Raw genomic sequence first — 15,954 nt, forward strand, 5'->3', positions numbered from 1 at the left:
AGTTCTCAACCAACCGGATTTATAAACGGTTAGTTGACGTCATGGGGAAATATAACGTTTGACTCACTTCCCCAGTTATCGTTATTCGTGGTGTGTGTCTGAAGGAAACGGAGTAACTTTAAATACGTTCAGTTTTGGAATAATCCGGCAGTTACCAATCGGTAAGTAACTTTAGCGGTTGTGGTAGTTTTCTTCTTACCAATCACAAATATTTGAAGTTAACGGTCTTAAATATGGAACAATAGAATTCCAATTGGATATCTGAGCTGGCTGGAGGCTAAACAGACTTGGTTGGCTACAGTACTGTAGGTAAATTACGTTAACTTGGTTTACTGCATTTTCTTCTTTCTAGATAGCTATTTTGTTACTAAGAATGTGACTTTCGATTCAAGCAGGAGCGTGAGTTTTAATGAACGTTAACGTTGCTATATGGCATGTTGCTAGTTAACGTTAGCCATAGTGCTAATGCGCTTGGTTGGTTAGTGGTCGATCAGTGTTGTAGATTTACGTTTTTAACGGTATCTTTGCCACAGTAAGTGTCTTCGTTTAGCTGGCGTTATACCCACAATGACTCGTTAAATTGATAGCAAAACGTATTTAATACACTTAGCTATAGCGTTTGCCCGCTCAAACGAACGGAGGTACGCACTGCAGTGCAAAAATACGAAATGTTGGAAGGCAACAAGTTAAGGCGGGGAGGTTTGTTCATAATCAAGCGCGCTGCTGGCACCGACGAGACTCCTCTCGGAGCGGTACCTAGGGGAGGGGGAGTATTCAAATTAACGATTGTTACGAGTTTAGCAACAATCGTCACTACCTAGCAAAGGTGACGGGGCCAATTTTAAGCGTTTTCGGCTGCAACATTTGAGCTGTTGGTTTGAGGCAACTGAACTTGCAGCATATAGCCCAAGGTCGTAGACGTTGTGCCTCGTTTTGAAAAGCTATTTCAAATCCGTATTACCCTCTTCAAATCCCAGACTGACCATAATCGCCGTTATTTAAATTTTCTAGTAAAATGGCTCGTACCAAGCAGACCGCCCGCAAGTCCACCGGAGGAAAGGCGCCAAGGAAGCAGCTCGCTACAAAGGCAGCCAGGAAAAGCGCGCCATCCACCGGAGGAGTAAAGAAACCCCATCGTTACAGGTACTGGGAGCAGTTCAACCGGTTTTCCAACATTATTTTGTTTACGTTGTCTAGATTTAACCTGCAGATGTGGGTCAGTAACAGTTCTAATTTCACACATTTTTAGGATTAATATCTAATCTAACATTGTACTGTTTTTATTCCCCAGGCCAGGAACTGTGGCTCTGCGTGAGATCCGTCGTTACCAGAAGTCAACTGAGCTGCTGATCCGCAAGCTGCCCTTCCAGCGCCTGGTGAGAGAAATCGCCCAGGACTTCAAGACTGACCTGCGTTTCCAGAGTGCTGCCATTGGAGCTCTCCAGGTAAGATCCACACTGACTGCTGCTATCACACTAATCGTATGAGGCCTGATGGACAGGGCAAACTGGAACGATAACAATTTGTATTATTCCCATATTTTGTGATTTCCCACTTTTTTTCTCTCTTCTCTCCAACAGGAGGCCAGCGAAGCATACCTGGTGGGTCTGTTCGAGGACACCAACCTGTGTGCCATCCACGCCAAGCGTGTCACCATCATGCCCAAAGACATCCAGCTGGCCCGGAGGATAAGGGGAGAGAGGGCTTAAATGGTGTTCAACTGCCTGCTCCAGACATAATCCTATTTATCTTAACCATTTCATAATCTTTTTTTGTTTCCTTTTTTTTGTAATGTATTTTAGAATAAGAGATCAGTCATTCCACAAACCTCAACTCAGATCTGGCCAATGTGAGGAAAGAGGAATGTAGGAATATCTGCTTCAATTGCAAATGAGGCTTGTTTTTACATTGAGTAGAGGATAGTGTATTACTTGACTGTTCAATCAGATGCCCTCTTCAAATGTTAAACTGGCTCATTTTTGGATCCTGGTGGATAGTATAGGCTCCAGATGAGGTTGGAGCTCTTGCTTGTGGTTCAAGGTGTGTGGGGGGGGGGGGGGGGGAGAAGAGGGATTCAAGATGACTGAATTCTTCTCAGCTGCCAGGGGAAGGAATGGTCTTGGTCCTTCATCAATTTCCACCCTCTGTCAGCATGTCTTGCACAACACTTCACTACTACATAGTGGTGTTGGGATTTACCTCTTGACACTGTCTGGGATGGCCAGGAGCATGACAAAGCCCCCCTGTATATTCTGAACTGCTTTTTACATGTTATTTTTCCAACATTCAAAACCTTGGCAGCTACATTTAATACTATTTATGGAAGCATTGTCACATTGTAGTCTTTCTATTAAATGTCTTTATGAATAAATGCTCATGTGTTTGTGGTTCTTGTTCTGAGGATAATGTCTATCCACTAGGGGCTTTTACATTTGGTGTTCACACTTGTATTTTTCAAAGCACGTGTTTATTCAATTGCCACAAGATTTTGATGCTTGGCACATATCCAGTTGTCAAGGGGTTTCTTTTCATACGAACCACTCCGTGTGCTTGAAACCAGTAGCTGTGGAATTGAAAAAAAAAAAAAAATCTGATTTTGAAGTGTGACGAACGGGATTTTAATTGAAAGACTATCCCAATATTTCAAATGTTTACAGTCTTGATGGCATCCCACAAGCCAATGATCATACCAGAGATATTTAATTGTCTTCAATTATACTCACCGATGCGGTTGACGATCTCCTCACATTCTTTGACCGTGCTGGCTCTAAGCACCACACAGCAGAATCCTGTTGACTGAGGAGTTTCTGGGGAGTCTCTGAAAACGGAGCCAATTACACGTTCTGACATCTGCTCTCAGGCAACGGAACTGTGCCAGCTCAGGATGCGTCATCACTGCTGTTAATGGTTTTCTCCAGAGGAGAGCTTTAGAAATTCATTGAGGTTGCCCCTAGATGCTGATCTAAGAACTGTTCTCTATTTCCCCTTCTGAATGTTATTGTTAGGATGGGGATAGTGTAAACTGACCCTAAACCTGGTTAAGGGTATTTTTATAGCTGGAACGACAGGAAACCAGGATGCTACTATTCCTGTCCAGTTATTAGGTCTACTGTACAATGAGGAATGACTCATTTGAGTGTGTTTTTGCACAGACTATGTAAAAAGGCATGTCTTAAGGTTGTAACATTTGTATTTATTGGAATGTATCTGCAATGGTGAGAGGGCCTGGGACTATTCTCTGATATAATGGCTGATTTTTTTTATTAATACTCACACTACGCAGAAGGCAAAGACGGTATAGTCCGGCTGGCCAAACCGCCCTACACATGAGATCTCTGGATAATGATGCTGGAACAACTCCTAAACATAAACACAAAGGGGGAAAATTCAGTATTTCAACCAACAACCCTATATAATAATTTCGATCCACTGGACAAAACCTGTTTAACCAACGTGTGATATTATGTACCAGTTACTCACTGTCATATTGGATTTCTCAGTGCAGATCAAGTGGGTTTCCTTAAGGTCTAAAAGTACTTCCTGTTGGGAAAGTGAGAGGATATGTTAGTAGTTAGATTAGATTACAACAAACTAGTCAGGTCAGCATGTCTCTATTTGTCAGTACCATGCTGGGCTGGTTTTGCTGTAAGACCAGGGGGATTCCATGTTGAAGCACCTCCTTGCCTCCATACTGTCAAGAAAAGAGATAAAACATACACACAGTCACACACAATTTAACACACAATAACCACAAGTACACAACAAACCACAATTGATGTGCAAATAGTACAAAATAAAAATCTTCTCAAACAGTGAAACACTAAGACAATACACACCATGTAATTATAAAAATAACATATCTACCATTCCAATGTTTGTCTTTCCCAAGAACTGCACAATGTACACAATTCTGTGGGGAGAGAGGGGTTTAGTGCCTCAGATTAGGTAAACATGCCTGTGTATTATTTTAACATAAGAGATTAGAAACAGATTTCAGTGTGAAACTACAAATAGCCCTACGCCCTGAACACAGTAGATCTGAATGGATGGGATTGGTATAAGCAATATGGTAGTACCCAATCATTTATATATACATTAGATGACTAACAGCCACCGCTGACGATACCGCACCTCCATCTTGGAACTCCCCCACTGTTATAAAAAATACTTTGGAAGCTATAGATATGCATTAATTAATGTCTATGTTTGTTTTCGCTACATTTATTCTATTGCAAATTAATGCACCTTTGATTAATTATATGTAAGCTAAACATACAAATAAAAACGTGAAAAAATACATTTTTTTCCTTAAAGTAACATTTGCAGAATGTACTAATGTTACTGTCCCCACAAAAAATACTAAATACATGTCATTTTGTCCTTGAAACATTTCATTGAAATTCTGTAGAATTCCATTCATTCCTATGGAGGACTGCTTCTTCTGGGGAGTGCCAATATTGCCGACTGGTGACTTCAAAGCCTCTCATTGTCCAATACATAGCAATCCAGGGTTTATATACATCATTGGTAATACCACCAAATTGCTTTCTTATTAGCGGGCTGCAAACCAATAACAGGTGCATTAACGCAACAACAATCCCTCAGACTTGCCTTCCGTCTTTGAGGCACTGAGAGGGTGTGGGCCTCTGGCCCTGATTGGTGGGTTCTTGGGAGGAAGGGGAGGGGCCTAGCTGCAGGGAGGGGTTCTCTTCTCTAAGAGCTCTTAGGAGTTTGATGATGGGGCGATATACACCCCCGTCCTGCACACACCACCGTAACACACGCAGGGACAGGGGACGCCCCTTAAGCCTGGAGAGGACCACACCTGCCTGAGAACACACACACACACAAAAGCACAATGTCTCAATTAAATATTCAAAGAGAAAAACGCCCTGTACAGCATATTAAATAAATATATGGTTTGTCTAAGGTGTGGCTGTATACAGCACCAACCATAAGATTGGACACCTAGTCATTCAAGGGTTTTTCTTTATTTTTACTATTTTCTATATTGTAGAATAATAGTGAAGACATCAAAACAATGAAATAACACGTGGAATCATGTAGTAACCAAAAAAGTGTTAAACAAATCAAAATATACTTTATATTTGAGATTCTTCAAAGTAGCCACCCTTTGCCTTGATTACAGCTTTGCACACTCTTGGCATTCTCTCAACCAGCTTCATGAGGTAGTCACCTGGAATGCATTTCAATTAACAGGTGTGCCTTGTTAAAAGATTATTTGTAGAATTGATTTCCTTCTTAATGCGTTTGAGCCAATCAGTTGTGTTGTGAGAAGGTAGGGGTGGTATACAGAAGATAGCCCTATTTGGTAAAAGACCAAGTCTATATTATGGCAAGAACAACTCAAATAAGCAAAGAGAAATGGCAGTCTATCATTACTTTCAGACATGAAGGTCAGTCAATCCGGAAAATGTCAAGAACTTTGAAAGTTTCTTCAAGTGCAGTCGCAAAAACCATCAAGCGCTATGATGAAACTGGCTCTCATGAGGAACGCCACAGGAAAGGAAGACCCAGCATTACCTCTGTTGCAGAGGATAAGTTCATTAGAGTTACCAGTCTCAGAAAATGCAGCCCAAATAAATGCTTCACAGAGTTCAAGTAACAGACACATCTCAACATCAACTGTTCAGAGGAGACTGCGTGAATCAGGCCTTCATGGTCAAATTGCTGCAAAGAAACCACTACTAAAGGAAACCAATAAGAAGAGACTTGCTTGGGCCAAGAAACACGAGCAATGGACATTAGATCAGTGGAAATCTGACCTTTGGTCTGATGAGTCCAAATTGTAGATTTTTTGTTCCAACCGCTGTGTCTTTGTGAGACGCAAAATAGGTGAACGGATGATCTCTGCATGTGTGGATCCAGCCATGAAGCATGGAGGAGGAGGTGTGATGGTGTGGCGGTGCTTTGCTGGTAACACTGTCTTTGATTTATTTAGAATTGAAGGCACACTTAACCAGCATGGCTACCACAGCATTCTGCAGCAATACGCCATCCCATCTGGTTTGTGCTTAGTGGGACTCTCTTTTGTTTTTCAACAGGACAATGACCCAAAACACACCTCCGGGCTGTGTAAGGGCTATTTGACCAAGAAGGAGAGTGATGGAGTACTGCATCAGATGACCTGGCCTCCACAATCACCCGACCTCAACCCAATTGAGATGGTTTGAGATGAGTTGAACCGCAAAGTGAAGGAAAAGCAGCCAACAAGTGCTGAGCATATGTGGGAACTCCTTCAAGACTGTTGGAAAAGCATTCCAGGTGAAGCTGGTTGAGAGAATGCCAAGAGTGTTCAAAGTTGTCATCAAGGCAAAGGATGGCTAATTTGAAGAATCTCAAATATAAAATATATTTTGATTTGTTTAACACTTCTGTGGTTACTACATGATTCCATATATGTTATTTCACAGTTTTGATGTCTTCACTAAAACGTAAAAATAAAGAAAAATGAGTAGGTGTGTCCAAACTTTTGACTGGTACTGTATATATATATATATACAGTTGAAGTCCGAAGTTTACATACACTTAGGTTGGTGTCATTAAAACTTGTTTTTCAACCACTCCACAAAATTCTTGTAAAGAAACTATAGTTTTGGCAAGTCGGTTAGGACATCTACTTTGTGCATGACACAAGTCATTTCTCCAACAATTGTTTACAGACAGATTATTTAACATAATTCACTATTACAATTCCAGTGGTTCAGAAGTTTACAAACACTAAGTTGACTGTGCCTTTAAACAGCTTGGAAAATTCCAGAAAATTATGTCATGACTTTAGAAGCTTCTGATAGGCTAATTGACATAATTTGAGTCAATTGGAGGTGTACCTGTGGATGTATTTCAAAGCCTACCTTCAAACTCAGTGCCTCTTTGCTTGACATCATAGGAAAATCAAAAGAAATCAGCCAAGATCTCAGAAAAAAATTGTAGACCTCCACAAGTCTGGTTCATCCTTGGGAGCAATTTCCAAACACCTGAAGATACCACGTTCATATGTACAAACAATAGTACGCAAGTATAAACACCATGGGACCACGCAGCCGTCATACCACTCAGGAAGGAGACGCATTCTGTCTCCTAGAGATGAACGTACTTTGGTGCGAAATGTGCAAATTAATCCTAGAACAACAGCAAAGGACCTTGTGAAGATGCTGGAGGAAACAGGTACAAAATCATTTATATCCACAGTAAAACGAGTCCTATATCGACATAACCTGAAAGGCCACTCGGCAAGGAAGAAGCCACTGCTCCAAAACGCCATAAAAAAAGCCAGATTACGGTTTGCAACTACACATGGGGACAAAGATCATACTTTTTGGAGAAATGTCCTCTGGTCTGATGAACCAAAAATAGAACTGTTTGGCCATATTGACCATCGTTATGTTTGGAGGGAAAAGGGCGAGGCTTGCAAGCCGAAGAACACCATCCCAACCTTGAAGCACGGGGGTGGCAGCATCATGTTGTGGGGGCTCTTTGCTGCAGGAGGGACTGGTGCATTTCACAAAATAGATGGCATCATGAAGAAGGAAAATTATGTGGATATATTGAAGCAACATCTCAAGTCATCAGTCAGGAAGTTAAAGCTTGGTCGCAAATGGGTCTTCCAAACGGACAATGACCCCAAGCATACTTCCAAAGTTGTGGCTAAATGGCTTAAGGACAACAAAGTCAAGGTATTGGAGTGGCTATCACAAAGCCCTGACCTCAATCATATTGAAAATTTGTGGGCAGAACTGAAAAAGTGTGTGCGAGCAAGGAGGCCTACAGACCTGATTCAGTTACACCAGCTCTGTCAGGAGGAATGGGCCAGAATTCACCCAACTTATTGTGGGAAGCTTATGGAAGGCTACCCGAAGCGTTTGACCCAAGTTAAACAATTTAAAGGCAATGCTACCAAATACTGAGTGTATGTAAACTTCTGATCCACTGGGAATGTGATGAAAGAAATAAAAGCTGAAAGAAATCATTCTCTCTACTATTATTCTGACATTTCACATTCTTAAAATAAAGTGGTCATCCTAATTGACCTAAGACAGGGAATTTTTACTTGGATTAAATGTCAGAAATTGTGAACGTAAACTTCCGACTTCAACTATATATATATATATAATATATATATGTATGTATATATATGTGACCTATACATTTCCTTGTTTTCGAAAGTAATTTTATTGTCCATTATAATAACATAAAATTGATCAGAAATACAGTGTAGACATTGTTAATGTTGTAAATAACTATTGTAGCTGGAAACGGCAGATTTGTTATGGAATATCTACAATGGCGTACAGAGGCCCATTATCAGCAACCATCATTCCTGTGTTCCAATGGCACGTTGTGTTAGCTATTCCAAGTTCATCATTTTAAAAGGCTAATTGATCCTTAGAAAACCTTTTTGCAATTATGTTAGCACAGCTGAAAACTGTTGTTCTGATTAAAGAAGCAATAAAACTGGTCTTCTTTAGACTATTTGTGTATCTGGAGCAGCAAATCAAAATCAAATCAAATTCTACTAGTCACATGGGCCGAATACAACAGTGAAATGCTTACTTACGAGCCCCTAACCGACAGTGCAGTTTTAAAAAATACGGATAAGAATAAGAGATAAAGTAACAAGTAATTAAAGAGCAGCAGTAAAAAAATAACAATATATACAGGGAGGTGCCGGTACAGAGTCAATGTGCGGGGGCACCGGTTAGTTGAGGTAGTATGTACATGTAAAGTGAGGGAAAATTTTTTATCCCCTGCTGATTTTGTACGTTTGCCCACTGACAAAGAAGTGATTAGTCTATAATTTTAACGGTAGGTTTATTTGAACAGTGAGAGACAGAATAACAACAAAAAAATCCAGAAAAACGCATGTCAAAAATGTTATAAATTGATTTGCATTTTAATGAGGGAAATAAGTATTTGACCCCCTCTCAATCAGAAAGATTTCTGCCTCCCAGGTGTCTTTTATACAGGTAATGAGCTGAGATTAGGAGCACACTCTTAAAGGGAGTGCTCCTAATCTCAGTTTGTTACCTGTATAAAAGACACCTGTCCACAGAAGCAATCAATCAATCAGATTCCAAACTCTCCAACATGGCCAAGACCAAAGAGCTCTCCAAGGATGTCAGGAACACGACTGTAGACCTACACAAGGCTGGAATGGGCTACAAGACCATTGCCAAGCAGCTTGGTGAGAAGGTGACAACAGTTGGTGCGATTATTCGCAAATGGAAGAAACACAAAAGAACTGTCAATCTCCCTCGGCCTGGGGCTCCATGCAAGATCTCACCTCGTGGAGTTGCAATGATCATGAGAACGGTGAGGAATCAGCCCAGAACTACACGGGAGAATCTTGTCAATGATCTCAAGGCAGCTGGGACCATAGTCACCAAGAAAACAATTGGTAACACACTACGCCGTGAAGGACTGAAATCCTGCAGCGCCCGCAAGGTCTCCCTGCTCAAAAAAGCATATATACATGCCCGTCTGAAGTTTGCCAATGAACATCTGAATGATTCAGAGGACAACTGGGTGAAATGGCGCTCTTTGGCATTAACTCAACTCGCCGTGTTTGTGAGGAAGAGGAATGCTGCCTATGACCCAAAGAACACCATACCCACCGTCAAACATGGAGGTGGAAACATTATGCTTTGGGGGTGTTTTTCTGCTAAGGGGACAGGACAACTTCACCACATCAAAGGGACGATGGACGGGGCCATGTACCGTCAAATCCTGGGTGAGAACCTCCTTCCCTCAGCCAGGGCATTGAAAATGGGTCGTGGATGGGTATTCCAGCATGAAAATGACCCAAAACACACAGCCAAGGCAACAAAGGAGTGGCTCAAGAAGAAACACATTAAGGTCCTGGAGTGGCCTAGCCAGTCTCCAGACCTTAATCCCATAGAAAATCTGTGGAGGGAGCTGAAGGTTCAAGTTGCCAAACGTCATCCTCGAAACCTTAATGACTTGGAAAAGATCTGCAAAGAGGAGTGGGACAAAATCCCTCCTGAGATGTGTGCAAACCTGGTGGCCAACTACAAGAAACGTCTGACCTCTGTGATTGCCAACAAGGGTTTTGCCACCAAGTACTAAGTCATGTTTTGCAGAGGGGTCAAATACTTATTTCCCTCATTAAAATGCAAATCAATTTATAACATTTTTGACATGCGTTTTTCTGGATTTTTGTTGTTGTTATTCTGTCTCTCACTGTTCAAATAAACCTACCATTAAAATTATAGACTGATCCTTTCTTTGTCAGTGGGCAAACGTACAAAATCAGCAGGGGATCAAATACTTTTTTCCTCACCGTAGGTAGAGTTAATTAAAGTGACTATGCATAGATGACAACAGAAAGTGGTGTGGGGGGGGGGGGGGCAATGTGAGTAGTTTGGGTAGCCATTTCACTAGATGTTCAGGAGTCTTATGGCTTCGGGGTAGAAGCTGTTTAGAAGCCTCTTGGAACTAGACTTGGCGCTCTGGTACCGCTTGCCATGTGGTAACAGAGAACAGTCAATGACTAGGGTGGCTAGACTCTTTGACAATTTTTAGGGCCTTCCTCTGACCGTCTGGTATAGAGGTCCTAGATGACAGGAAGCTTGGCCCCAGTGATGCACTGGGCCGTTTGCACTACCCTCTGTAGTGCCTTGAGGTCAGAGGCCGAGCAGTTGCCATACCAGGCAGTGATGCAACCAGTCAGGATGCTCTCAATGGTGCAACTGTAGAACCTTTTGAGGACCATGCCAAATCTTATCAGTCTCCTGAGGGGGAATAGGTTTTGTCATGCCCGCTTCACAACTGTCTTGGTGTGTTTGGACCATGATAGTTTGTTGGTGATGTGGACACCAAGGAACTTGAAGCTCTCAACCTGCTCCACTGCAGCCCCGTCGATGAGAATGGGGGCGTGCTCGGTCCTCTTTTTCCTGTAGTCCACAATCATCTCCTTAGTCTTGATCACATTGAGGGAGAGGTTGTTGTCCTGGCACCACCTGGCCAGGTCCCTGACCTCCTCCCTATTGGCTGTCTCGTTGTTGTCGGTGATCAGGCCTACCACTGTTGTGTCATCTGCAAACTTAATGATGGTGTTGGAGTCGTGCCTGGCCGTGCAGTCATGAGTGAACAGGGAGTACAGGAGGAGGCTGAGAACGCACCCCTGAGGGGCCCCTGTGTTGAGGATCAGAGTGGTGGATGTGTTGTTACCTACCCTTACCAGCTGAGGGCGGCCCGTCAGGAAGTTCAGGATCCAGTTGCAGAGCAAGGTGTTTAGTCCCAGGGTCCTTAGCTTATTGATGAGCTTTGAGGGCACTATGGTGTTGAACACTGAACTGTAGTCAATGAATAGCATTCTCACATAGGTGTTCCTTTTTTCCAGGTGGGAAAGGGCAGTGTGGAGTGCAATAGAGACTGCATCATCTGTGGATCTGTTGGGGCGGTATGCAAATTGGAGTGGGTCTAGGGTTTCTGGGATAATGGTGTTGAGGTGAGCCATGACCAGTCTTTCAAAGCCCTTCATGACTACAGATGTGAGTGCTACGGGTCGGTAGTCATTCAGGCAGGTTACCTTAGTGTTCTTGGGCACAGGCACTATGGTGGTCTACTTAAAACATGTTGGTATTACAGACTCGGACAGGGAGAGGTTGAAAATGACAGTGAAGATACTTGCTAATTGGTCAGTGAATGCTCGCAGTAATCCGTCTGGCCCTGCAGCCTTGTGAATATTGACCTGTCTAAAGATCTTACTCACATCGGCTGCGGAGAGCGTTATCACACAGTCTTCCGGTACAGCTGGTGCTCTCATGCATGTTTCAGTGTTATTTGCCTCGAAGCGAGCATAGAAGTAGTTTAGCTCATCCGGTACGCTCGTGTCACTGGGCAGCTCTTGGCTGTGCTTCCCTTTAATCTGTAATGGTTTACAGGCCCTGCCACATCCGATGAGCATCAGAGCCGGTGTAGTACGACTCGATCTTAGTCCTGTATTGACGCATTGCCTGTTTGATGGTTCGTCGGAGGGCATAGCGGGATTTCTTATAAGCTTCCGGATTAGAGACCCGCTCCATGAAAGCAGCAGCTCTAGCCTTTAGCTCAGTGCGGATGCTGGTTGGGGTATGTACTTACAGTCACTTTGGGGACGACGTCATCGATGCACTTATTGATGAAGCTTTGGCAGATGTGGTGTACTCCTCAATGCAATTGGAGGAATCCCGGAACATATTCCAGTCTGTGCTAGAAAAACAGTCCTGTAGCTTAGCATCTGCTTCATCTGACCACTTTTTTATTGATCTAGTCACTGGTGCTTCCTGCTTTAATTTTTGCTTGTAAGCAGGAATCAGGAGGATGGAATTATCGTCACATTTGCCAAATGGATTTCGAGGGAGAGATTTGTATGCATCTCTGTGTGTTGAGTATAGGTGGTCCAGAGTTCTTTTCCCCCTGGTTGCATGTTTAACATGCTGATAGAAATTTGGTCAAACTGATTTAAGTTTTCCTGCATTAAAGTCCCCGGGTACTAGGAGCGCCACCTCTAGGTGAGCATTTTCTTGTTTCCTTATGGAGGTATACAGCTCATTCAATGCTATCTTAGTGCCAGCCTCTGACTGTGGTGGTATGTAAACAGCTACAAATAATATAGATGAAAACTCTCTCAGTAGGTAATTTGGTCTGCAGCTTATCATGAGAAACTCTACCTCAGGCAAGCAATAGCTCGAGACTTCCTTAGATATCGTGCACCAGCTGTTGTTTACAAAAATACATAGACCGCTGCCCCTTGTCTTACCAGACGCCGCTGTTCTATCCTGCCGGTACATCGTATAACCAGCCAGCTGTATGTTGATATTGTCAACGTTCAGCCACGACTCCGTGAAGCATAAGATGTTACAGTTTTTAATGTCCCATTGGTAGTTTAATCTTCACAATTACTTGTCAATTTTATTGTTCAAAGATTGCATGTTTGCTAGCAGAATTGAGGGGAGTGGGGGTTTATTTGATCGCCTCCGACTCCTCAGAAGACAGCCCGCCCTCCAGCCTCTCTTTCTCCGCCTCCTATTCACGCAGATCACTGGGGTCAGGGCATGTTCCCGAGGGAGCCGTATATCCTCCGCCTCGGGCTCGTCAGAGTTGTGAAAGAAGAAAAAGGATTCTGCTAGTCCGTGGTGAGTAATCGCAGTCCTGATGATTAGAAGTTATTTTCGGTCATAAGAGACGGCAACATTATGTACAAAAATTGTAAAAAATAAAACAATTACGAACAAAAAAACACTATCCATTGGGGGCACGTAAAATGTCTGCCATCTGCTCCGGCGACATCTTACATTCTATCAGCATTTCTGGGTTTGATTGTTTTTCTCCAATGTTTGTAAACATTGTAAATGTAAACAAACACTGTGTAGCTTCATAACATGGTTAAAACAATAATTTTTATATCATGGATGGTCAGTCCTTGCATCCATAGCTCTGTCTATTAATCTGACTGTGGTTACATTTCTCTAGGCCCATCCCCCAGCTTTTTACCAAACCAGAGGCAGGTCGACCGTTTTGTTATTATTTCATCTGTGGATGTGCCCTTTAAACAGCTGCATATTATCAATATATCAAAGTGTCACCAACAAAAAGGTAAACAATAGGCCTATAGAAAATGCAGCATATGGCATTCATTTATCACATGTAATTAGCACTTTTCAGTCATTCTCAAAGCATGCCATTCCATGAGCGCAGTATTTATTTTTCAACTCGAAACAATGAGCCCAATCAGTCCTCCATGACAACAAAATAGACAACAGAATAGGGTTGGCTAATAAGTCCTTGGTTGTGGGGTTATGCTCAGGTAAAACAATTTGGCTAATCTATACTTCCATATTTCAAAGTCCTATTCTTGAAGATCAAGGGGTATAACGTTTATTGGAATTTTATTTAACCTTTATTTAACGACTGGAATTCTGACAGAAAGCAGGGCACGTGCCCAGTGTCCCTGTTAATTTTGTTAGTCACTTTCACTCAGATATCATATTTGTCACAACGTCCACGGAAGGTGGCGCCTCTCCCCGGTCGGGCGGTGCTCGGCGGTCGTTGTCGCCTGCCTACTAGCTGCCACGATCTATATTTCTGTGTCTGTTGGTTTTGTCTGATTAGGTCTGCACCTGTTTTGTGTTAGTCAATTAGTGGGGGTATTTAGTTAGTCTGTTTCGTTTGGGGATTTGTGCGGGATTGTTCTTTGTCATGTTGTTTGATAGTCGGGAATTTTTGTATGTTTTCCCAGTGAAGCTGCTTGTTTAGGCATTAGGGTTGCCGGGCTGCGCCCCGTCCTTGTGGATCTTTGGAGCTGTCCTCCTTCCTAGTTGTTTTTGCAACCTGCCTTGTTGCGGCATTTTTCCTGTTTGGATTATTAAACATACGTTTAAACGGATCTCAGTCTCCTGCGCCTGACTTCACCCCTCCTGCTATCAAAGTGAGCCGTGACAGAATCCCGCACCAAAAACATGGAGTCAGCAGGAGCAAAAGCGCCGTCCATGGAGGAACAGGTGACACAGCATGCTAGCCTCCTCCATCGCCTGGGCACAGCCATGGACCAGGTGCTGGCGCGTTTGTAGAGCTGGGAGAGAGTTGCTCCCCCACCCACACCAATGCCAGCTCACCACCCTGTGTCTCTACCGGCACCAACGGAACCCAGCTCGAGTGGGATGAGGATCACGCCCCCAGGGAGTTCGATGGGACGGCCGCTGGGTGCAAGGGGTTCCCACTCCAGCTAGAACTGTACCTGCCCCCCCCCCCGAAGAGGAGAGGGTGAGTGTCCTTATCTCACGGGTAGAGCCCTAGAATGGGCCAACGCAGTCTGGGAGGGCCCAGACTCGGCTAGGGATGACTACACGGAGTTCACCCGCCGCTTCCGGGCGGTATTCGATCATTCCCCGGAGGGCAAGGCGGCGGATGAACGATTGTTCCACCTGAGACAGGAGACGAGGAGCGCTCAGGACTTTGCCTTGGAGTTCCGGACCCTCGCCGCTGGATCGGGGTGGAATGAATGGGCCCTGATTGACCACTACTGATTGACCAGCTCCCGACAAGCCGCCGGGAGCTGGCTTGTCGGGACAATACCATCACCCTGGACCAGCTCATATATCTGTCCATCAGGCTGGACAACCTGCTGGCTGCCCGGGGGCGTTCCAATCGGGGCCTTTTTGTTCCACCTCCCAGTCCTCCTGCTCCAACGCCCATGGAGATAGGAGGGACTGCAGCTAGGAGGACCGGAGGCGGGGACCTCTCCTGCGCCCACTGTGGTCGCAGAGGGTACACTGCGGACCGGTGCTGGAGAAGCTCGCCCGGGAGTTCAGATGGCAGGCAGAGCACCATGTCGACCCCCCAGGTGAGTCAGAACCAGCCACACCCAGAGCCCTCTGTCGGCCACATGTATGCCTCCATTTGTTTTCCTGAGTATTCCCCTCACTTCCAGAATAAGGCACTAGTCGATTCAGGCGCGGCTGGGAGTTTTATGGACCGTGGGGTCGCCAATAAGTTAGGGATTCCCCTGGTTCAGCTGGACCAACCCTTCCCCGTGCACGCCCTAGATAGTCGACCATTAGGGTCCGGCCAAGTGAGGGAAGTCACAGTGCCACTGGTCATGGTGACGCGGGGGGGTCATGAGGAATGTATAAGCCTGTTCCTCATTGATTCCCCAGCGTTTACGGTGGTACTGGGAATTCCCTGGCTAGCCACTCACAACCCCAAGATTTCGTGGAGGCAGAGGGGCTTAAGGGGTGGTCGAGGGAGTGCTCAGGCAGGTGTATAGGAGTTTCCATCGGAAATGCCGATTTGGCTATCGCCTTCAGTAAAACGAAGGCGACTCAATTACTCCCTCATCGACGAGGAGATTGTGCGATATACCTCCAGGCTAACGCTGCCCTTCCCAAGAGTCACGTGTATCCTCTGTCTCAGGAGGAGACAGCGGCTATG

The 15,954-nt window shown here is 44.2% G+C and overlaps 2 protein-coding genes across 2 annotated transcripts in view; one reads left to right on the forward strand and one right to left on the reverse strand.

Moving 5' to 3' along the window:
- The first annotated feature begins 12 nt into the window (after positions 1 to 12).
- LOC106589474 (histone H3.3A) lies at positions 13 to 2,371 on the forward strand. The gene is made up of 4 exons (XM_045710104.2): positions 13 to 161; positions 1,012 to 1,143; positions 1,292 to 1,445; positions 1,581 to 2,371. Exons 2-4 carry the CDS (start codon positions 1,016 to 1,018, stop codon positions 1,707 to 1,709), a joined length of 411 nt encoding a protein of 136 aa, XP_045566060.1. The 5' UTR covers positions 13 to 161; positions 1,012 to 1,015; the 3' UTR covers positions 1,710 to 2,371.
- si:ch211-250n8.1 (uncharacterized) overlaps positions 2,285 to 15,954 on the reverse strand; it is a 26,127-nt gene continuing 12,457 nt past the window's right edge. The window contains exons 10-16 of the mRNA XM_014179502.3: positions 4,612 to 4,829; positions 3,865 to 3,910; positions 3,626 to 3,691; positions 3,481 to 3,540; positions 3,275 to 3,360; positions 2,724 to 2,818; positions 2,285 to 2,563 (exon numbers count right to left, since the gene is read on the reverse strand). Of these exons, the coding sequence (XP_014034977.2) occupies positions 2,529 to 2,563; positions 2,724 to 2,818; positions 3,275 to 3,360; positions 3,481 to 3,540; positions 3,626 to 3,691; positions 3,865 to 3,910; positions 4,612 to 4,829 (606 nt within the window). The 3' untranslated portion in view covers positions 2,285 to 2,528. The remainder of the gene's footprint in view (positions 2,564 to 2,723; positions 2,819 to 3,274; positions 3,361 to 3,480; positions 3,541 to 3,625; positions 3,692 to 3,864; positions 3,911 to 4,611; positions 4,830 to 15,954) is intronic.

The sequence above is a fragment of the Salmo salar genome, chromosome 28, assembly GCF_965601325.2.
Source record: "Salmo salar chromosome 28, fSalSal1, whole genome shotgun sequence".
In the NCBI taxonomy this organism is placed as follows: domain Eukaryota; kingdom Metazoa; phylum Chordata; class Actinopteri; order Salmoniformes; family Salmonidae; genus Salmo; species Salmo salar.

What these genes read in the sequence shown, in the direction of transcription:
- LOC106589474 (XM_045710104.2), top strand. Translation starts at nt 1,016, where the DNA reads ATGGCTCGTACCAAGCAGACCGCCCGCAAGTCCACCGGAGGAAAGGCG. An exon ending in AAGAAACCCCATCGTTACAG is followed by an intron (nt 1,144 to 1,291) that starts GTACTGGGAGCA and finishes TTTATTCCCCAG; the next exon opens with GCCAGGAACTGTGGCTCTGC. An exon ending in CTGCCATTGGAGCTCTCCAG is followed by an intron (nt 1,446 to 1,580) that starts GTAAGATCCACA and finishes TCTCTCCAACAG; the next exon opens with GAGGCCAGCGAAGCATACCT.